At 37.9% G+C, this 22,991-nt stretch overlaps 1 protein-coding gene and 1 long non-coding RNA gene across 2 annotated transcripts; one reads left to right on the forward strand and one right to left on the reverse strand.

Annotated features, from left to right (window-relative positions):
- Nucleotides 1–3,557: 3,557 nt before the first annotated feature.
- LOC125251278 lies at nucleotides 3,558–7,133 on the reverse strand. The gene is made up of 2 exons (XR_007180960.1): nucleotides 6,588–7,133; nucleotides 3,558–3,897 (listed from the first exon to the last, which is right to left on the reverse strand). It is a non-coding gene; the product is annotated as an uncharacterized LOC125251278 (long non-coding RNA).
- Nucleotides 7,134–11,826: 4,693 nt separating this feature from the next.
- Nucleotides 11,827–22,851, forward strand: dph5 (diphthamide biosynthesis 5). Its single transcript, XM_048164277.1, has 7 exons — nucleotides 11,827–12,200; nucleotides 14,526–14,650; nucleotides 15,878–15,986; nucleotides 18,231–18,351; nucleotides 19,959–19,998; nucleotides 21,532–21,635; nucleotides 21,808–22,851. The coding sequence occupies exons 1-7, from the start codon at nucleotides 12,066–12,068 to the stop codon at nucleotides 22,038–22,040; spliced, it is 867 nt and encodes a 288-aa protein (XP_048020234.1). The 5' UTR covers nucleotides 11,827–12,065; the 3' UTR covers nucleotides 22,041–22,851.
- Nucleotides 22,852–22,991: the final 140 nt, after the last annotated feature.

A 22,991-nucleotide genomic window follows, 5' to 3' on the forward strand; every position in this document is an offset into this window, starting at 1 on the left:
TACAAACAATACACGCACACAAACTATCAAATATACATTACATAGAAGATCTATTTCACGGTTTCTTAGTCAGCAGCATCTCTAAAGATGACATCAACCATAAAGTAATAGAAAATGTATGAACTTTTTTGATTTGAAATGGGTTTTATGAAATATTAAACTCTGTGTCTGTGTGCTATCGGTCATCAGGTTGAGGTGTACACTGTCTAGTTGAGATGCATCTGAAAGTGTTCATAACAAACACAGAGGAGTTTAATCTCTGGAGATGTGCAGGTCTAAGTCATAGAGGTTTGGAGCGACATGAGGGTGAATAAATGAATTTCCATTTTGGGGTGAACTGCCTCTTTAAGTGCATAATAAGCTTTCACATGAAAAAAAAAATCTGAATTTATATAGTAGGTTCTCTATGTAATTTGTAATTGTTTGTGTGCGTCATTTTCATTGCCTATTATCCATTGTCGGCTGCAGACATCAGCACATCAGTGATGCGTGTGTTTATGTTTGGGAAAGGCAGGGGTTAGTGGTCAGGATCCCAGACCACAATGTGCGCTCCTATTACAGTAACACTGCAGCCGTTTCCAGACACAGCCCCAGAGACAGGGTCAAAGGTCACTCTGAGTTTTTATACATACAAGTGGGCCAATCTGTCATTAGAACATAAAGACATACATAAGGCATTATACACAAACACCACTATACAGAGACAAAGAGAGTGTGTGTTATTGAGGTTTATGTATTGTTTTCATTTGGCTTTTGACTTTCCTGTTCAGACCACAAAGAAGAGGTTGTTGTTTAAAATGAGCTTGATTGATAGCACACTGTTTCCTTCTCCATTTATGACTTTCTTCCTTTGTTTCATTAGTTGTCTATGATAAGTCATGTATCATTATTACTTAACAACTACTACCACAAAAAAATAAGAAAGAAAAGAAGAAAAAAACAGGAGAAAAAATCCCTAATATTGAAGGCAGGACTTTGGGGTGGGTTTTTTTGCAGGTAAGCAGTCACCAAGAACACCCTAGCAACACCCTGGCAACCACACCTTAGCAATCACATTGCAATGCAATAGCAACCACTCAGAAACCTAAGCAACAACATTGCAACCCCCTTAGAACATCTTAGCATCCACATAGCAATATCATAGCAACCACTCAGAACAGCTTAGCAACCACCTAGCAACACCACAGCAACCACACTGCAACCCTAACAGAACAATGCCATAGCCACTATTCAAAAACCTAAGTAACAACAATGCAAACCTTTAGAATATCTTGGCAACTACCTAGCAACTCCATAGCAACCACTCAGAACACCTTATCAACCACCTAGCTATGCCATAGCAACCACTCAGAACACTTCAGCAACCACCTAGCTACACCATAGCAACCACCTAGCAATCCATAGCAATCATTTAGAAGCCTAAGAAACAACATTGCAACCCCCTTAGAACATCTTAACATCCACATAGCAATATCATAGCAACCATTCAGAACAGCTTAGCAACCACTTAACAACACCACAGCAACCACACTGCAACCCTAATAGAACACCTTAGCAATGCCATAGCCACTACTCAGAAACCTAAGCAACAACATTGCAAACCTTTAGAATATCTTGGCAACCACCTAGCAATGCCATAGCAACCACTCAGAACACCTTATCAACCACCTAGCTATGTCATAGCAACCACCAAGAAATCCATAGCAATCATTTAGAAACATAAGAAACAACATCGCAACCCCGCTAGAATATCTTGGCAATATCTTAGCAATGCCATAGCAACCACCTAGCAACCCCTTTAGAACATCTTAGCAACCACTCAAAACACCGTAGCAACCACCTAGTAACCACTCAGAACACTTTAGCAACCACCCAGAACACTCTAGCATTGTAACAAAGTGTATTGCACTTTATGTAAATGTCTGCAGGAACACTATGAATCTCTAAGTAACAGGAAACTTTGCTTTGCTTGACACAGCATACAATGTCAGTGAGACATGCTGCAATTGTTTATTTACTATGTACTTTTCCTCAATTTCCTTTGAACAGATTGTCCTAAAATTCAGGAAACTCTGTCATTTAGGTCTTCTCATTCTCTTACCATCCAACACAAACAAACAAAAACATGCAACAAGCAGAGAATGGACCTAAACAAGAACAAAACACTGTGAAATAAAAAAATATATATTTTAAACACCATGGCCTATGATTATTTGGCAGCTGTTGGTGAACAATTGCATTTAAATGATGCATTACGTAAGTGGAAGTGACATTCCTGGGATGGTTTGATGATAACGTCTGACAGTATCAGACACTCTAATCTGTTGTGCTACTACCAGCTGAGATCTCCCTAAATTACACTGTGATACTATCAACATCCATATGGATACAGTTTATGGAGGTTGATCAAAAACTTGGCTGAACTCGAGTGGTATGACCACTGGCCTTTTTGCATGCCGCAGATAATGGTCCGTACTGTTTAACGGTCTCCTCATCCGTGGCTTTTTTCGGCATCATTCTGAAATGACTCATTGTAATGAGTCACTGTGAAAAGGGATTGAGAGATGTCTGGTGTGGGTTAATGATTTAGGATCAGGATGGAGGGAATAATATCGAAACTAGCCGGTGAGACAATTGCCACATACATACTGAAGCTCCCAAACACACGTCATAGAAACATTTTGGAGTCTCATGGCTAGAAATATGGATACTAACAGTGGGTAATAGATATTTGTTGACCAAAGTTAGCATTAGCATCTAGCAATTGTTAGCTGATCCCACCAGCAAAAAACTTTAAACATTGCTGGATGATAATAGTTGCCATTGGTCAAAAAACAAACAAACAAACAAATATGGGTTAAATTGTTAGCATAGCTGCCAGACAGTGACATTTTTTGTGCTTTGCAAGATTTACTCCCACAAAAAAAAAACTTGCATTGTGCATGTAGTCTATAATCTATTCATTCAGTTTGGCTCTGTTCACATTACACTGATATAAAGTGGAAAGTATACTTCAGTTTTTACGCATATGCTAGGGTACACATACAGAAAACATGACGTAAATTTCGTCATTAGACCAGTAAGCACACACCCTGATTTTGCCGTGTTAAGACAGGTTCCTGGGTCAACATATTTTGTTGATCCTCCTGGAAAAACATTCCTGTCCAAAAATTTAATCCTAACCACATAAATTCAGAGGGAAATGATAGGTGAATAACACTGATGTAGAAGCACCTAACCCTGGTTGTAAGCCTAAATTTGAAATAAACTGTAAACTTGTCCATCAAATATGATTGGTTGACTGGAATGTTGTTCCAGGGTCAACAAAGATGTTGATCCAGGAACATTTTGCCCTTGGTGAAATCAGGTTCTTCAGTACACACATACTGTTCGGACACAGCCTGATTTTTCTCTGTATGTGCAGACTGCCCACACCATTGATTCACAGTCGGAAAACAAATGGAAGAGAAGACAACAAAACATCAAAATACCAAAGACGTCAACAACAAGACACCCACATTGACAAATGAGGGGTTAAGAGATGCAAGCAACTCTAGTTTGAAAGAGTACTAAACATTAAACATTTTTATTGGTCATAACTTCTGGAAAGAAACAGAGGAGCCATTAGAGATCAGAATAGGTCACTACAGAAAAACAATAGTAGCATGAACGTCATTAGTCAAGAGTCTTGAGGGATAACAATTATAGACCCAGTAAACTCTTTGTTTAGTATGGTTCTAATGACTGTCAAGAGCATATTAATTTATTTTTAACATACTTCAGAGAGCACTTTGTGGATTTTCCATGGTCGGCGTTCCAATCAGTACCAAAAAGATGATGTATTTTCAACAGAGAAAACCTCAACGTCTGGGACTCTGATTCACGTCCGCGCAAGATCTGCAAAACAAACATTAAGTTAGGTACGGATACGGATTTGAACATAACTCGAACCGGATTCTTCCGCTTTTCCCCATGTTTGGTCAGCTGGGATTGTGGAATTGCGCTTCAGCCAACTGAAATTGCAGAAGCTTGTCGATTGAGGCAAATGGGGAAATGGCGCACCACAAAAATGGAACACGATTCCAATAAATGCTAAGACTGCAACGAAAGCCACTCGCTACCACATTGCCTCTTTCAAAGATAGAAAAACAGATGCTTTGAACTATCTTTACACAATACATTACACAAGCGATAAGAGACCAGGGCGTAATGAGGAGGACAGGGAAAAAAGAAAGATGGCAGGAAAATAGAGAGTGGGACAGAGGAGAGACGAGAGAGGCCCTGCAACTCTTTGTTAGCCGCACAGAACGATCTCCAATTACCGCACAAAAGGAGCTCATTCAGGAGGCACGGACTGAACACTAGGGCTTTGCATGGGAAATGAAGACTACACGGAATGCTAAGAGGAGCTCTCCGTGCAACACTCACTCACACACACATTCCCTCAGTTGCTTTGCTATGTGGTGCCACTAAGTCCCGTTTTTTGCAGTAGTGTATATTGATTTGTTTATGTTTGTCGACAAAATCACTGCGCACCTTTTCCTCAGGAGTCTCACCATACGTCTGAATATTTCAAGTAGTGCTCGGACACTATCATGGGACTTTCTAACAGTTGCTGAGGCAGCTTCCTGCACCTGATCACCTAAGTATGCACTTGGCATTGACGATCTCTTTGTCGTTTGAGTCGATATAACCGAAACATGGGCCAACTCTTGAATCTCACTTTTACTTTGGGGTTTTCAGTGGAAGGATGTGTCGACGTCTATGGCAATTGTAGGGCATGCTCAACAGGACAAAGGTCAGCTGCTGAGGAAGTGACTCACTCTGGCTAGCGTATCCCTTGACTGGAAGTGGATGGCATTCCGCAGGCCTTTCCTGGTCACTCTAGACTTTTCCAGGTCAACGCACAAAAAAATCTGTAGTGTAATTGCACTGTGTTCATGACCTTACATTGTTTACACATGGTGCATATCCTTAATAATGGATGCTCATTACTCTTGAGGTATTTAATTCCTGAAGCATCCAGCAGTTTTGATATGTCTCAAATTACTTTGAATTCCCCAAGGTACGATTAAAGCAGGACTTGTCCATTCACACGTTGAATGATATCGTAATCAAATTCTAATGACTCAACTGCCGTATGTTCCCAAAATAATACTTATGAGATTATGTATCAATGGGAAACTCGAGATTTTATTAAGCCCCAACTTTCCAAGTTAGAAAGCGTGTCAGTTAAAAAAAAATAATGGTGAAAGCTTTTTGATCATAATAATGTGACTGTCAATGGAACTATTTAGTTTGTACGTCTTTTTCGTTTTTCGAAAAACAGCAACGATGCTTGCCTCATTAAGCCATGTTTTTGAGGCAAGTGGCTTGTGTGACAAAGCATTCCAAGTTTGGGACATGTCAGTTAAAGAATCATGGTAGAATCCAATTAGTTTTGGTCATAATTTGTTTAATTGTGAATGTCAGTGAAATTATTTAGTTTGTACGTCTTTTTCGTATACTGATATTGATGAAATGTAGCATTGAAGCTTGCCTCATTTAGCCATAATTTTAAGGCAAGTGGCTTGCGCAACAAAGCTATCCAAGTTTGGGACATGTCAGTTAAAGAATTATGGTTGAATCCAATCAGTTTTGGTCATAATTTATTTAATTGTTAATGTCAGTGGAACTATTTAGTTTGTACGTCTTTTTCGTGTACTGATATTGAAGAAATGTACTAATGTAGCATTGAAACTTGCCTCATTTAGCCATAATTTTAAGGCAAGTGGCTTGCGCAACAAAGCTATCCAAGTTTGGGACATGTCAGTTAAAGAATTATGGTTGAATCCAATCAGTTTTGGTCATAATTTATTTAATTGTTAATGTCAGTGGAACTATTTAGTTTGTACGTCTTTTTCGTGTACTGATATTGAAGAAATGTACTAATGTAGCATTGAAACTTGCCTCATTTAGCCATATTTTTGAGACAAGTGGCTAGCGCAACAAAGCTTTCAGAGTTTGGGACATGTCAGTTAAAGAATCATGGTAGAATCCAACCAGTTTTGGTCATAATTTGTTATAATATGACGGTCAATGAAACTGTTTAGTTTTCGTCTTTTTCATGTACTGACGATGATGAAAAATAGACTTGAAGCATGAATTATTTAGCCATATTTTTGAGGCGAGTTGCTTGAGCAACAAAACTTTCCGAGTTGGAGGCATGTCAGTTAAAGAAACATGGCGGAAGCTAATTCATTTTGGTCATAATGTGTTATAATTGTGAATGTCAATGAAACAATTTAGTTTGTACATCTTTTTTTGTGAATTGCTGTTGATGACAACAACAGAGCGATGAAGCTTGACTTAGCAATGAAGGTTGTCTCATTTAGCCATATTTTTCCAAAGAACATATTTTTGGGGTGAGTGGCTTGTGAAACAAAGCAATATTTTCCAGAATTCACTGTAGCAACACAAGAATACTAAAATACGTGGCTAAAGCATTCATTATATACCTAATGCACATTCTTTGCTCTTAATTTTGTTTAAAAAAGCTAGCTGAAATTTCCAAATCCAGCCAATTTTTACTTGGTCACATGACTTACAAATTGATAACTGTGGACTGTTACTACTCTGGATCAGTGGAAAGCACATGTTTTCTCTTCCTCTTGCATTTTGGTCCCACTGGTTATTAGTGGCTATTCAGAGCTCCATGCTGTCAGCTATGTATAACCTAGAGGGAGGATTACAGAGAAAAGGTGGGGAGTGAAAACACAACAGACCCCAAAAAAGACATTCTTCAGTATTCCCCTGACACGTCTGCCTCACAGCGACGACGTACGCAAGGAGCCAGAGACTTCCCACTGAGAATCGTGGGAGAAGGCAGTGACCACTGGGGGAATATTCATGCCCAGAGCACAGGAATAGGAAACAGGGGGTGTTCTTCCTGTTATTGGTTTATTTAAACAGATCTAGGCATTATCAGATGTGGGTTTGTTTGTTTGTATGGATGCAGAGAGGACTGAGTAAAAGGAGGCTTTGTATTGGTTTATATATCATAAACTGGACAATCCTGTCATAACGATAGTGACAGATGATGGACTATGATGTCATGTATGCTAATGATTTAAATAAACTTGGTATTTTAAGTCTCAAATAAACTTGGTATTTTAAGTCTCAAAAAAACAATTGTCTCAAAAATCTCTATTCATATTTAAACAATAATATACATATAATTAGAAAATGTATTTAATAAAATAACAATACTAAATATACAGTACATAACTCTTATTACATTTATAAAAATAAGGGGGAAATTATATATTAATAACAAATTATACATCTTATACATGCATGCAATTTTAAATAAATAAATAAATAAATGTGCGTGTGTCATGACAAAAATGTCAAAAATACAAAAAAATTATTACATTTTTTGTAATAAAAAATATAAACAATATAATTTTTATCACTTCTAATAAAATGTAGGCATTTTTTATTTTGGCGGTTAAATGTGACCCGGACATGTTTTCGTGACATTCACCCAATTAGTTCCCAGCAAGATAAATTTCGAAGTCACAGCAGTGCTCTGAATTATTGGTCCAAAGAAACCCCAAATTCCCACCCCTTCACACCTATCTCAACCTCTCTTCTGGTCCTCTAGTGGCGCCAGGTCCTCTGAGCTGATGTTAAGGTGGTACAACCAGACCCTGGCAATTACAAACAGTTAATTTTTGCTGTAGGGACCCTCTCTCTTGCCACAGTCCAACCAGATTGGTCCTTTCTAATGGGACAATTTGCTACTGGCTGACTGGGTCCAAACAAAACCAGGGAAAAGGGAGACGGGTACAAAGGGGGGATCCCAGTGGAAGCTGGCGTCGTTCCCCATCCGAGCAAAGAGCTCAATGCCCCTCATGCACACACAGGACATCAACAGAAACATTACATAATGTTGCATAATGATGCCATTAATTGATGTAAATGATGAAAAATGAGAGCTGTTTATCACTTGGGATTGAGAACTAACTTGGGATTTTTGTATCTACATTTTTTTTGTCATTTTTATATGGGCTCGTACTGAACAAATTAAATAAATTAAGAAGAATTTAAAAAAAATATACAACGGAGAAAAAAAACTATAAATCTCTGGATGTTCCTCCAGTATGCCTTAGAAGTACATGACAAGTATGCAAGATCCAGGCGCCTCATTCCTTCCTTCCTTCCTTTTTTTCCCCCTTCTCCTCTCCCGCTCCCACCCCCAATTTTCCCACCATTTGCGCAAAGTAAATTCTCATTAAGAACCAAATTGTTTTCAGATGCTGGCCTGGTCCGGTTGCTGTAGCAACGAGCTGGGAGGCAGCGAGCAGCGCTGGCAGTGGAATGGACAGCACCGGATCCAAAGCCCACAGCGCAAAAAAAAACCCTCTCTTTGCCAGGCTCCACTAAGCCCATTCTGCCTGGCACAATGCAGACTGACGGAGTCCATTCTGCTCTTTACAAATGGTGAGGAAGCTCCACTGGAGAGGCCTCGAGACGAGTCATATGTTTTCACACATACCTCAGTCTGAGATGTGCTTAACACGTCAGTTTGAGTTGAGGTAAACAACGATGCCTCTTAGTGAATACAATGAGAGATCAATATGCATAACAACGACAATGTACTTGTACATATGACAATGAAGCACTCTATACCTTACTCTACTAAAAGTACTTTCTACTTTATTTTACTCTACTATACTTTAGAAATATATTTACTACATATTATCTGCATTTTGAAGTATATTCTACTCTATTTTTATTTACTGTTTTATTTTACTTGCACTATAAATTTTCTGTATTAAAATAAAATAGTACAGAGACCCTAAAGGTACATGGTGATGGAAAAAATATGAAAAATATATTTCAATACTTTTGCCTTCTCTCACAAAAGTTTTGCATAGCTACAAGAAACTTTGCATTCGCTGGTATTATGTTTGCGCTCCCCTGAGAAACTTTGTGTACGCTCACAAAACCTTTGCATTCCCCCAGGAAACTTTGCATTTGCTCGAAAACCTTTTGCGTTCCTCTAAGAAACTTTGCATCCGCTGGTATCATGTTTGCGTTCCCCCAATAAACTTTGCGTTTGCTCAAAAAAAACTGTCCACCGCAGGTTGCCTGGAGGCATGGCCAAGATGGCCGCCAAGTGACTTAAAGGGTTAGTTCACCCAGAAATGAAATTATTCATTAAAGGATTAGTCCACTTTTAAATACACTTTTCCTGATAAATTTACTCACCCCCATGTCATCCAAGATGTTCATGTCTTTCTTTCGTCAGTCGAAAAGAAATAAAGGTTTTTGAGGAAAACATTCCAGGATTTTTCTCCTTACAGTGCATTTCAATGGCTACCAACAGATTGAAGGTCAAAATTACAGTTTCAGTGCAGCTTCAAGGGCTTTAAACGATACCAGATGAGGAATAAGGGTCTTATCTAGCAAATCATTTTCGAAAAAAATACAACCGTTTATGCTTTATAAACAAAATATCGCCTTGAACGTACTTTACAAATTTTGTTTATAAAGCATATACGGTTGTATTTTTTTCGAAAATGACCGATCAATTCGCTAGATAAGACCCTTATTACTCACCTAGTATCGTTTAAAGCCCTTGAAGCTGCACTGAAACTGTAATTTTGACCTTCAATCTGTTGGTAGCCATTGAAATCCACTGTAAGGAGAAAAATCCTGGAATGTTTTCATCAAAAACCTTCATTTCTTTTCAACTGACGAAAGAAAGACATGAACATCTTGGATGACATGGGGTGAGTCAATTTATCAGGAAAAGTGTATTTAAAAGTGGACTAATCCTTTAATTATTCACCTTCATGTCGTTCTAAACCTGTAAGACTTTCGTTCATCTTCAGAACACAAATGAAGACCTTTTCAATTAAATCTGAGAGATTTCTGTCCCTCCATTGACAGTCTACACAACTGACACTTTGAAGTTTTAAAAAGTGAGATCATAAAACTAATATGAATTGAGTGGTTTAGTCCAAATTTTCTCAAGAGATTTGATCGCCTTATATGATGAACAGATTTTAGGCTTTTATTTAACATATAAACATTGTTCAGCGAACATAGACAGAAGCTCAACCGAACCTGCGCAAGAACAAATCTCTTGTGGAAGCTCAAATGTGCTGCGTAACAAACGAGAATTAACCTCACTGGTTCTCACACACATCAAGCAAACATATTTGAGCTTCCATTTACCACAAAAATTATGTGCGAGTTGATTAATCACTTTTCATTATATAAAGCGTTGGAGTCCCTTTAGAAAATTTGGACTAAACAGCTCGATTTATATGGATTAGTTTTACGATCTCTTTATGAACTTTTTGAAGCATCAAAGTGTTGGTAGCTGTCAACGGAGGGACAGAAATCTCTCCGATTTCATCAAAAATATAATTTGTGTTTCGAGGATGAAAGACATACTAGTTTGGAATGACATGAGGGTGAGTAATTAATGACAGAATTTTCATTTTTGGATGAACTAACCCTTTAAGGGACTTTGCCCACTCTACTGTACTTTCCTAAATAAAACAGATAGACCTAAATAATTATGTCAATCAGCCCAACAAGTAACAGCCTGAAAAATCTGACGTGACTTTGTTTGACTTCATGTTACAATTTCAATGGGGGTGGAGACCAGATGGTCCACGCCTTTAGGGCTTGTAAGCCTTATATTTAGATTAAGGACCTTTGACTGCACTCTGTGCTCATTCATTACAGATATCGGCTGTCTGTAACAAAAGGTCTTCAACCTAATTCACAGCTTATTAACCTACAAATAAAACAGGTCAAGCTCAAGGTCCGCTAAACCATGGTTATTAAGTACCATGGATTTATCCCGACCCGCATTGAGTCATAGTAGAGGCCTTTGAATTTTCAACAGATTAATACAGTCCTACATACAACCCATAGATAACAAGGGAATTATTTTCATGTTATTTGGCATCATCATCATCATCATTTAAGATTTATGTTAATTTTTCAAGCAATCCAAACAATCATAAATCCATAAACAGTCATGAAAAACACCCTGGAATCTACAACATATAAAAGTGCTGCACAAAACATAAATCACCAACAAAGAAAGTAATAAAAAAGTTGCATTCTATGGTATTTGGGAAAGATTGTGTGCACGTTTATCTTCATAATGTTTCTCTGCAATTTGAGGGTGAAACTGATGGCTTTACAGAGTAAACAAACCGCAAACAGCACAGTAAATAGCCCTGAAATTGCCAATTATTCATACTTTTGCAATAAATTACACAATATGGTTGTAATTGCACAAGGTCTGAATGTGTGGTTTTAAGGTTAATGAGAGTTCGACCATAAAACACCTAGAATTTATTCTAAATCAATGTTTTGTGAGCTGTGTGGCAATTACATGTCACGCAAGACACATTATGTGCTAAAATAACAAAAAAAATGCAAGTAAAAACATAAATTCCAGTTAGTTGAGTTAGTAAGGTTATATAGATGTCTACTCAGTATAAACAACACTAATATTAACATTAATATTTGTTCATATAGACCTTTTAAACATTGTATTATATTTGATCATTAAAAATATTTATTTGTGTATACACACACAAATACATATTTTTAATAAAGGCTATAATAAAATATGTTATAATACAATATAAAAAGGGTGTATATGAACAAATATTATAATATTAATAGAATTTAATATTTGTTCACAACATCCTACCTAGCCTCGTTCAGTCCAGTTTGCAGTCACCAGTGGCTGCCGCTTATTTTGTTTCTATGGTTACAGCTCGCGACATTGTCGTGAACTACTCTACGCTTTACGGCAGCGGTTGTCAGTTGCTCCATGTGGCAGCATGTGAGTGCTGAACAACAGTGGACGGTGAAGAACTAATGTATTCTGCAAGCTATTCAGTCTGATAAAAAAAAAATCGCAAAACATTATATCGACAGACAACTCTTTTGCATTCTTTAGAGCGCTCCTAAATTTATTATTTTGTGATTTAGCCTTTTAGCGACGTGTAACGGTGAAATCTGCTGTGTTCTCTGATCTAGAGATGTTATATTTCATCGGTCTTGGTCTGGGCGATGCTAAAGACATCACTGTCAAAGGTTTAGAGATCATCCGACAGTGTAGTCGCGTTTATTTGGAGGCTTACACGTCCATACTGACTGTCGGGAAGGAAGCTTTGGTATGTGGATCATTAAACATATTAGGTCCGAATCTTGACAGCTCGACATATATATCTCGATGAAAACTATATGATTGCATTTTGAAATATTGCTATAATTTGAGACTGAAGATATAGAGATGGCACTCACTTATTCTGCATAATGCTGGTCGATGACAAATTATGATGCCTGAAATGATCAAACACACGTCAAGAAATTTAATATGTATGTCATTGACTGTTGAAAAGGTTTATTCCATATTCATATACAAAAAGTTTTCACACATATTTTTCAGGGCAAAAAAAAAAGGTTTTAGAAATGTTTAAATAACGAACATTAAGGGTCGGTTTCACAGACAGGGCTCAGGCTAAATCTGGATGAAAGGGTTAGTTTACCCAAAAATGAAAATAATGTAATTTATTACTTACCCTCATGCCGTTCCACACCCGTAAGACCTTCATTAATCTTCGGAACACAAATAAAGATATTTTTGTTGAAATCCAATGACTCAGTGAGGCCTCCATAGCCAGCAATGATATTTCCTCTCTCAAGATCCATAAAAAAAAACAAAATAACGACTTATTTAGTGATGGCCGATTTCAAAACACTGCTTCATGAAGCTTCTGAGCATAAATGAATCAGCATGTCGAATCAGCGGTTCGGAGCGCCAAAGTCACGTGATTTCAGCCGTTGGCAATTTGGCACGCGATCTGAATCATGATTCAATACACTGATTTATTCATGAAGCATTGTTTTGAAATCGGCTATCACTATATAAGCCGTTATTTTGTTTTTTTGGCGCACTAAAAATATTCTCGTCACTTTATAATTTTAATTTTGAACCACTGTACTCACATGAACTGATTTAAATATGTTTTTAGTACCTTTATGGATCTTGAGAGAGGAAATGTCATTGCTGGGTATGAAGGCCTCACTGAGCCATCAGATTTCAACTAAAATATCTTAATTTGCGTTCCGAAGATTAATGAATTTCTTACGGGTGTGGAATGACATAAGAATGACGTAAGTAATAAATGACAGAATTTTCATTTTTGCGTGAACTAACCCTTTAAGCCTTAGTTCAATTAGGGCATTTAAGTAGCTTTTATAAACATACCCTAGAAAAAAAACATTACTGGTGTGCATCTTAAGACAAAACAATGGCAGTGACATATTTTAAGATGTCAGTGCAAGTTGCTTTCAGTTAAAAAATCTCAAACATGCATTTTAGTCTACGACTAGCTTAAAGGGATAGTTCACCCAAAAATAAAAATTCTGTCATCATTTACTCACCCTCAGATTGTTCCAAACCTGCATAAATTTCTTTGTTCTGTTGAACACAAAGGAAGATATTTCAAAGAATGTCGTAAACTGAACAGTTCTGGGGCACCATTGATTCCATAGTTTTTTGTTTTTTTTTTCTACTATGGAAGTCAATGGTTACAAACTTTCTTCAAAATATCTTCCTTTGTGTTCAACAGAACAAAGAAATTTATACAGGTTTGAAACAACTTGAAGGTGAGTAAATGAAGACAGAATTTTCATTTTTGGGTGAACTATCCCTTTAAGCCTTGTCTGTGAAACCGGGGGTAAGAATATTATTTTGGTCTCAATTTGACCAGAGCTAACGGTGTCTTTTTAAAAAAATAGTAAAAACATGATATTTTTAACCTTATCACGAAATTATGAATGTCTACATGTGTCCTTTCTATTATGTAATTTCCTGTTTAATAGATTTCTTGTCACTTGAATGTTAAGTATTTTGTAACAAGTAATAATATAAGATGTGTGTGTGTGTGTGTGTGTGTGTGTACATATATACTCATACATACACGCATGGAATATGGTGTAATATTCAGAAATTGGAAGAATATAGAAGTGGTCTATTCAAATCTAATGTGTGTGTCAAGTTAATGTGTGCCTTCCATTTTTAATATTTTGTGTGTGTGTGTGGGGGGGGGGGGGTCTATTTATATTAAATTAAATCTACCAGTCAGATTTTTTTTTTCTTTCATGGTCTGTTTCAACTCATCCATTATGAAATTCAATTACATTTATTTATATAAATTAAATTATATAAATGTAATACATATTTATTTTTATTACAATATTTATTATATTTACAAATATTATTAAAATTTAATATTTTTATGCAAAACTAATATTATTAAATTATTAGATTTGTTTGCAAAACTAATATCAAGCATTTATGTATAATCCTTAAAAAAAAAAATGCAACAATTTAAATGTTCAACACTTGGTACAAACTAAACCTAAATATAAAATGTAAATACATGATCATCTGAAATATAGATATATTCATGCTGCCATTGTTTCTGACTCAGGAGGAGTATTATGGGCGCGAGTTACTGCTGGCAGACAGAGACATGGTGGAACAACAGGCGGATGAGATCCTGAAGGGAGCAGACGTCAGTGATGTGGCGTTCCTGGTGGTTGGTGATCCTTTTGGGTAAGACTAACTAACCACTTCAAAATCGACAGTAGCCAGTCTCTGCTGTTGAAGTTGTATTTAATCCATCTGATGCATATGTACAACCGCAAACTTGACCTGAACTAAAACATCCGATCAGACTGTTGATGTGGATTTACGATCAACAATATAGTTCGTCAACTTTCATTTGAGGTTTCTGTGCATATTTGTCATGTGATGTTGCCCTTGTTTTGAGTCACTCTTACATTGCCATCACTTATACCACAATCCCACAAGTGCAATGACTCATCAGGAAATTTAAATTCAGATGTTGCACAGGCTTTTATTGGAAGGCTTTATCAGACTTATTCAATTCGTATTTCATTCTAAAAAAAATTATATGAGAAATTGGAGGAAATGTTCAAACTTATTTGGTTAATTCCGATTCTGATAATGCCCTTAATTCAATTAAGTGCACTTGAAAGCATGTACGCCTTAAAATAAATTTCCGTTTCAACCATAAGTATAATGAAACAACAACAAAAAAAAAAACCATCAGAATACATTTCCTACAGCCTAATAGAATATAAATAATAGAAATGTTTCCTATTATTCAGAATATTTGAACCACAGAGTGGTTGAGCACCAATGCTCTGGGGTGCAACGATATCGGTCTTGCGAGAAGTGGGATCTGGACGTCTGAGGTCTGGGTACTTTGGGAATGCTCCAGAAGAGATGAACTAATTATGCCGCACTTTCCCGTCTCTGTCGTTTCTAGTCACGGTTGCGAAGTGTTTGGCTCCAGCATTTTTCCATCCAAAACCAAACCAAAACCCACATAGTGGGAGGAGGGACGGGGGTCTGACTCCTCATTTTCCTGCGTTTAAGAAAGTGTGGGTTTAATAAAGTTTAATGATATATTGAAGATCGAAAAGGATAAGCGTTTGTGGCGCAATTTGGATTACTTCCACATTGTAAACAGCACAATACAGTAGTGAGAAAAGATGTTGAGAAGTAGCCAATCTGCAGTTGGCACATGTTTTGAATTCATGTACGCAGTGCTTAAAGTGGGGGTGGGGGGTGCTGGTAACGTGTTGGGGGTCCTAGTGAAATGGCGTCCCCCTTGATTGAAATCGTGTTCCGGGTCAGTCAGATTACCTGGCAATGTGAGAAGTGCTGGTACACAAGAAAAAGTGAGGCTATGCTACTGATTAAAATATATGCATAACTGCCCACTTCAAGCACTGCATTTTTGCTTCTCTCCAGGGCCACAACCCACAGCGACCTGGTTCTGCGAGCAATGAATGCTGGGATACAGTATCGCGTTATCCACAACGCCTCCATTATGAACGCAGTGGGCTGCTGTGGATTGCAGGTAAGGCTAAAGCTGTAGTCACATTTACCGCTCTTTGGCAAATTTTCATAGGCATTTCAATAGGAATCTACGCAATTTTGAAATTTTGTGTTAGGGCGAAATATTTCCCCACGCAGGTTTCGCAACTAGTTCAATTTGGTCATGCAAATTAGCCATGCTTGGTTTGAAAGTGATGCCTTTGTCACTTGTGCTTCATACATCGTTATATAAAAGTTTGCCAAAAATGTCGCTAATGTGACCGCACCTTAATGCAAAGCTTCCCCATGGTGTCATTGTCAACGTGTGCTTTCCAGAGAACGTACTTTGCTATCACGCTTCATTCGTGCCCATTCTCTCGTGAAAATTGATCAAACGGCATTTCGGCCTTTGTGCTGTAGGCGTCCCAGCGGAGTCTATCAACGAAGCCTAGTGGCCATCAATAACAGCCCCCTGTATTGACCTGTCAGGGCAGCTTTGTGTACCAAGAGGCCCCAGATGCCTCCCTAAGCTCACGATAGGTGTTTTCAGTTGATCTGAGATCATTGGTGCCATTTCTAAAGGATATTATTTAGGTAGGAAAAGCAGGTCCTAAATCATCTACCGCAGCTGCCGCTCTCAGCTACAGAGGGATTTTGGTCGGTTAACTCACCCTTTGCAATTACTGTTTGGGTGCAGATCAAGATGTGTTAATTGGATGCAATAAACAAATAGGGATGCCAGAAAAAAAGCATGGCATTCCTCACCCATTGTGTGTATTGTTTTTTGCAACCATCTTTTACCCAAAACACATCTGATTTTGTTTCTGATTGTAATTCCAATTGTATTGGATTGATTAGTTTTGTTCTACTTCCCCATGACTTGGAAGTGGATTCTGAAAGACGATCTTAAAAGTCATGACAAATTAGAAATAGAGACAGATCTTTTCTTCTGTAAGGCAGAATGCGAGATTGCAGTCGATTCGTAAGAAAGGGGCGGGGTTTAAGCTGACAAAATGATTGGAGGAGCCCAGCATACCTCACCAGAGAGAAGTCTGATGTATTGACGGATCATTATGACATTTTGTTTACAAATTACAAGGCCAAAACTAAATTTTAAAAGGCAAAAATGCATAATTTAAAAATTTGAATTGAATTGAATGTTTTATGTATTTATTAGTTATTGTTTTTTTTAATGTCTATGTAGTTTTTAATTTTTTTTTTTTTTAGTTATTTTACTAACTTAAAATAATTTTTTTTTTTTTTTTTTAGTTTACATTTATTTTATTTCAAGTAACAATTTTTTTATGGTTTTAGTTTTTGTTAACTAAACCCTGGTTGGGTCATATCGCACTAATACGTGCTTTACGTAAGCAATAAAGTAGTAAAGTAGTAAAGTAGCAAAAAAGAGTGCCTGCAACCCCTTCAGCTGTGACTTATTCACGATACAGCACTAGCCTTGAGTACTTTATTGCTTTTATAAAACGGTTACCACACAATACAAATATTAAAGCCTGAAATATGTATTAATGCAACTTTTATGATGTAAACTTTAACTAAAAGCCTTCCTTCCACCGGAAAAAATAGTCCCTGACCGTGAACAGCAACAGAAGTTACATTATTACGCCATTAGATGGCGGCAAAGACTGTCTTTATGAGTGTGTCAGTTATTAGCAAAGACTTTTACATTGAAAAGACTGAATTGTTGTGAACAGGGAACAAAACGCAACTGACAAATGCTTTGACTAGCGCTGTCAGTCATGGGAAAACCCCTTAACTGTTAAAAGGACAAGATAATACATCGGACATTTAAACTGATTTTTTATTATGAAGGAAAATGCTAAATCTGAATGCAGGTAATAAACTCGCTCACTCTGTCTTTCTCACAATTCTCTTCTACATAATACAGTAAGCTTCAATGAACAATATCAATTAAGAACATACAGTTTACGTTGCTAAGGGTGGTTGAGTGAAGCGGTCATAGCCGTGTTTTATCGTGAATAAAACGCAGTTATTGACCAATCAGAATCAAGGACAGGAACTAACCATTTTATAAAAGGTCGTAGGACGTAAAGTAACCAATAATGAGTCTGTGTGCTGTAATGACACTTTGTTGTGTCAGCTGTGCGGCACTCTAGTGTTTAAAATGATGTCATGCTTACTGAATAACAGGAAGCACCTTGTCGCTGAAACAGAGCTGAAAATGGTCTACATGAACACACTGACCCACGCAAACATACATGTAGTGCAAGTAAATTAAATATGAATGTGATTGGGTTTTCATCCTTAGCTGTACAACTTCGGGGAGACAGTGTCCATTGTGTTTTGGACGGACACGTGGAGACCCGAGAGCTTCTATGATAAGATCAAGAAGAACAGGGATATGGGCCTGCACACGCTGTGCCTGCTGGGTAAGCACTTCCTTTGAGTCTTTGTGAACGAGATGTTATATTTAGACAGAAAGTTATATGATGTCACACAATTGTCAGGCTCTCTGGTCTGGCTCTTAGCTCACATGTCCCCAAGCAATTATCCAAGCATGCATGTTTGTTGCATCTTTAATAGTCACTGTAGCAATGAATGTGTCAAAACCAGATGCGACGACCCCCGTATTTTGACGTCCCGTCAGATAGGCATTTCCCTTTGTGTCGCCCCTGGGGCGCACATTAAACTTGGACCCGTTGCAAATGCTTTGGTACCCCCAAGGCAGATGGTGGCAAATAATTTACGTTTAAATCTGTGTGCCGTGGAGATTTCCAGCCAACTCTCAATAAACCCCCAAAAAGTACCAGTGGGATTTCCCAGTGGAAGGTGTCTTTGGTAATGAATGTTGGTAAAATCATAGTCTACGAATTGATGGTAGTGTCTCATTGGCTGGTGGGGCCAGAGGGGGAGGGGCGGGAGTCCCCAGGTGCTTCCCAGCTGAGGAGTCGGAGAGCAAGAGCGAGGACAAAAATGAGCAAGAGAGGGATCAGTGTTATTAACCTCATTATTCAAAAGCAAACAGAGGGAGGCGGGGATCGGACACCTCCCCATCCACCCTTGGCCGCAAGTGCGCTTATCTAACACAATAACCCGCAGACACAACAAAAGCACACACACACACACATAGACAAAATACAAGGACTATACGCTGCATCTATTCATCATAACGTTGCTAACAAGACATGGGCTATTAATCAAGCTGGCAAATATTGGTCAATTTATTTGCTGATGTTTCTAAATTAAATCTAAAATAAGAATAGATTCGGAAATCTAGACAAAAACAGTGTCCACTCCCAATATAGTCAGATCATTCTGTTTCGAATTTTGACACACTACACAGTAACTACAGCCACTTTATTTTTCTGTCGAGCTGAAATAAAGTGATATTTATTTATTTATTTATTTATTTTTTACAAATACCCATTAATTAATTATGATTTTTGTGAAGTTGTTTTTTGTTTTTGTTTTTTACAAAAATCATTCATTTTCTGGTTTTGTAATTATTTTTTTAAAATATTATTAATTATGATTTTTATGTACATTTTCTGGGGTATCTCGCCTACTAATTTAAATGTTTTGCACAGTTGTAAGGTAAAAACTTAGATGTAAAACTTTTTGGCATTCTAAAATGCATACAAAATCAGTTTATGTATTATATTTCCATTTCAAAAGAAAGTAGAAAACAAAAAAATTACCCTATTTTACTATAGCCGAAGTCTAGCCTTGAACTTTAAGCTGATTGGTCTGTTATTTATGAACATTTTGAAGTTAACATCTTTGTTTTCAGTGTAGACACGGTGTGAGAACATGACTGGTCATGATTTGTACATTTGTCTTTGCTTTGTTCTCAATAAGGGCCCCTCTCTCAGGTGCAGTCTGAAAATGTACTTAATTCCAGACTGCGTGAGGGTTAACAGCCCCAGATGGAGGGCGACCTACTATTTATGATGTGACAGTAACATCCAGCGAGGCCTAGTTTATAAAACCCAAGCTTATTGTATCGTACAACACTTACAACTCCCCTATTTCACAGATATCAAAGTCAAAGAGCAGTCCATGGAGAATTTAATGAGGTAAGACTCTCTCACTTTCTGATTTTCTGTTGGGTTTAGGGGGTTCTGCTGATTTATATCAAGTCTATGGTGCTTTTCCGGGAGGGTCAATTTGTGGTTTACAGCAAGACATTGAGTTAACATTCATGCAAGTTGCTGGGGGGCAGACTGGTTGAGCTGGAAAAAAATAACAACAGTAAAAACCGTGGCAGCTTGTTTGACTTGGACGCATGATATGTTATCATGAACCTTCCCTGGGCCGCCTCCAGAACTGCCACGGTATAATTTTCCCATCTGAAGCCTTTAGAAATATGTTTTATCGACAATAGGGAACTTCGTCGTCTGTTTTCAAACTTGAACTCTTAAGTCTTTCCGAAAAACCTTCACTGGTGTTGAACTTGAATTATTTCTCCCCATAGAAGATGGCTGTTAACTCCTTGCTCTCTCCTTGGTGTCCTGTAATTATCTCCCCCCCATGGTTGCACACTTGTGTAATTTTATATCCAATCCACATAAACCCCAAATGGGTTTTAGTGTTCCGCTATGTATGCTATAAGGAGACGAGCATTAGGCCTGGTGCGTGCTCTCTGTTCAAGGGTGGAAAGTGTGCTAATGTCTCCCAGATTTATTGGCACTGTTGTACCATTACTCGGAAATGGAATAACCATATGCTGCATGATTTTGGTCACAGTCAGATGCTTGTCCAGTGAGGTTGATGCCCTTCATTGCAGGGAGGGGGGAAACGGCCCCAAAAAGAAATTCAAAGCATGTCTCCAGCTTCCTTAAGTTGACTGATTTCATCAAGGACGGACTGATGCCCGTTAATGGCTAATGCACCTTAAGTAAAGCATGCAAAGTATTTTACTTCAAAGCTCAGATGTAAATTGCATTAATGGGTACCACTTGCTCAATGTTCTGGGACCACCTGCAACTTCATGTTACTTGTGCATTAAAGGATTAGTTCACTTCAGAATTAAAATTTCCTGATAATTTACTCACCACCATGTCATCCAAGGTGTTTATGTCTTTCTTCAGCCGAAAAGAAATTCAAGGATTTTTCTCCATATAGTGGACTTCACCAGAGTACAATAGGTTGAAGGTCCATATTGCAGTTTCAGTGCAGCTTCAAAGGGCTCTACACGATCCCAGACGAGGAATAAGGGTCTTATCTAGCGAAATGATTGGAAAGGTCACACAATGACGTAGGCGTAAGTACCGAACGTGCAAAGACTAAGTCAAACGGCATTTACAAAAAAGGCAAAACAACGATGTAGAATGATTTTGAAGTTGGAGGAGAAAATGATAAATGAGTTTTTTGCCCTACCGTGGTACTTATGCCTACATCATGTGTGAACTTTCCAACGTGATTACGCATCGCAGAGCAGTGCAAGATGAGCATTTTTGGTTAAAAAGTATATACATTTTTATTTTTTTTAGAAAATGACCAATCGTTTCACTAGATTAAGACCCTTATTCTTCGTCTGGGAGCACGTACAGCACGCACCAGGCCTAATGCTCTTGTAGAGAACGTTTACAAGTCCACTTTGTTTCCAGGGGTCGAAAGATTTATGAGCCTCCCAGGTACATGACTGTCGCTCAGGCAGCTGAGCAACTCCTGGAGATACTACAGAACAGACAGGATCGGGGAGAGGAACTGGGTAAGAAACCTTTCTGAATTGCATGAAAACCTAAATGAACTCTGTGGTTGAACCATCTGGACGTCTGGCCAACTTGACTTGACACTGGCAAGCATTGACGGAAAATTGAATTAGATTTGATCGAAAGCTTTCTGGTTTCACAGTTTATCCTATGTTCTTTCTTTCAATGCAGCAATGACTAAAGACACAGTGTGTGTTGGTTTGGCTCGAGTCGGAGCCGAGGACCAGACCATCCGTTCTGGGACACTGCATGAGTTGGCCTCCTGTGACCTGGGAGGACCACTTCACTCAATGATCATCAGCGGACACCTTCACCCTCTGGAGGTGGACATGCTGAAACTCTTCAGTGGTCCCGAGGGATTGAAGACCTTGAAGATGACCGATAGTTCCACGTACGTTTCCTGATATCCAGGAAGCTTGTGATCATGAAGAAAAAGGTTCCCTTCCCAGGACAAGTGGACAGAAGTCAGTCAACGTGAGAGGCCAGAGTTGCCGGAGGGTTAGGGCAACACACAAATCAGATAATAGTTGTTCCAGATCAAATATGACCACTTTAGCCTTAAAGCACCGGTCGGGCCAGAGTTGCATTTCATCACAAGATTTAGATTGGGAGTGGGATGGTTATTTTGAAGTGTGGTAGTCATGTTCATGCTGTCAAAAAAATAAATGATGGAATTATAATAGAGGAAATGGAAAAGGTTATTGTGGACCAACTGCATCTGGGTTGCATTAGTGCCTCTGAAATTGAGCTTTCTTCGAAATTGGCATAATGTTTCCGTACCAAGAGCCTTTCTTAATGGAACTTTCTCAGTAAGAATGTAAATAAGATAAAAGTGAATACTGAGATCCCTTTGAGCATGTACCCACCCATGTCATAATGGATGAAGATTGATTTTCTTACAATAAAGACACTCATTTCTTTGGCACTGATTACATTAACGCCCAACATGTGGTTTGACTGTTTTCATCTACATCTGTGGTTTTGTTTGTGATCTCTCATTTCATTTCTGTCAGCATGAATTGTGTAGAAAGTGAGCAAAGCTGTTGTCAGAAACTAGTTTTCAAGAGAAATCTAACTTTACGTGTTGCATTCAGAGATGATTATTCTATGCATCTGCTTTTTACTGCCGTCAAAGAACAAAGCCCAAGATTTACCAATTTTTCAAACTTTCTTAAAACATTTACTGGATTAAATGGTTATGTACTTTTCAGCACACCTTTAAGGAAAAAAGTGGTGTTCTTGCTTTTATGTGATATACTTCACTGAAGAATATTAAAAACTAAATATTCAGTTTTATATTTTCAGTCATTTTAATAAGTAACTTGTTGAAACTGGTTCTGTGTAAACGCTCTCAA

Source organism: Megalobrama amblycephala, linkage group LG2, assembly GCF_018812025.1.
Source record: "Megalobrama amblycephala isolate DHTTF-2021 linkage group LG2, ASM1881202v1, whole genome shotgun sequence".
Taxonomy (NCBI): Eukaryota; Metazoa; Chordata; class Actinopteri; order Cypriniformes; family Xenocyprididae; genus Megalobrama; species Megalobrama amblycephala.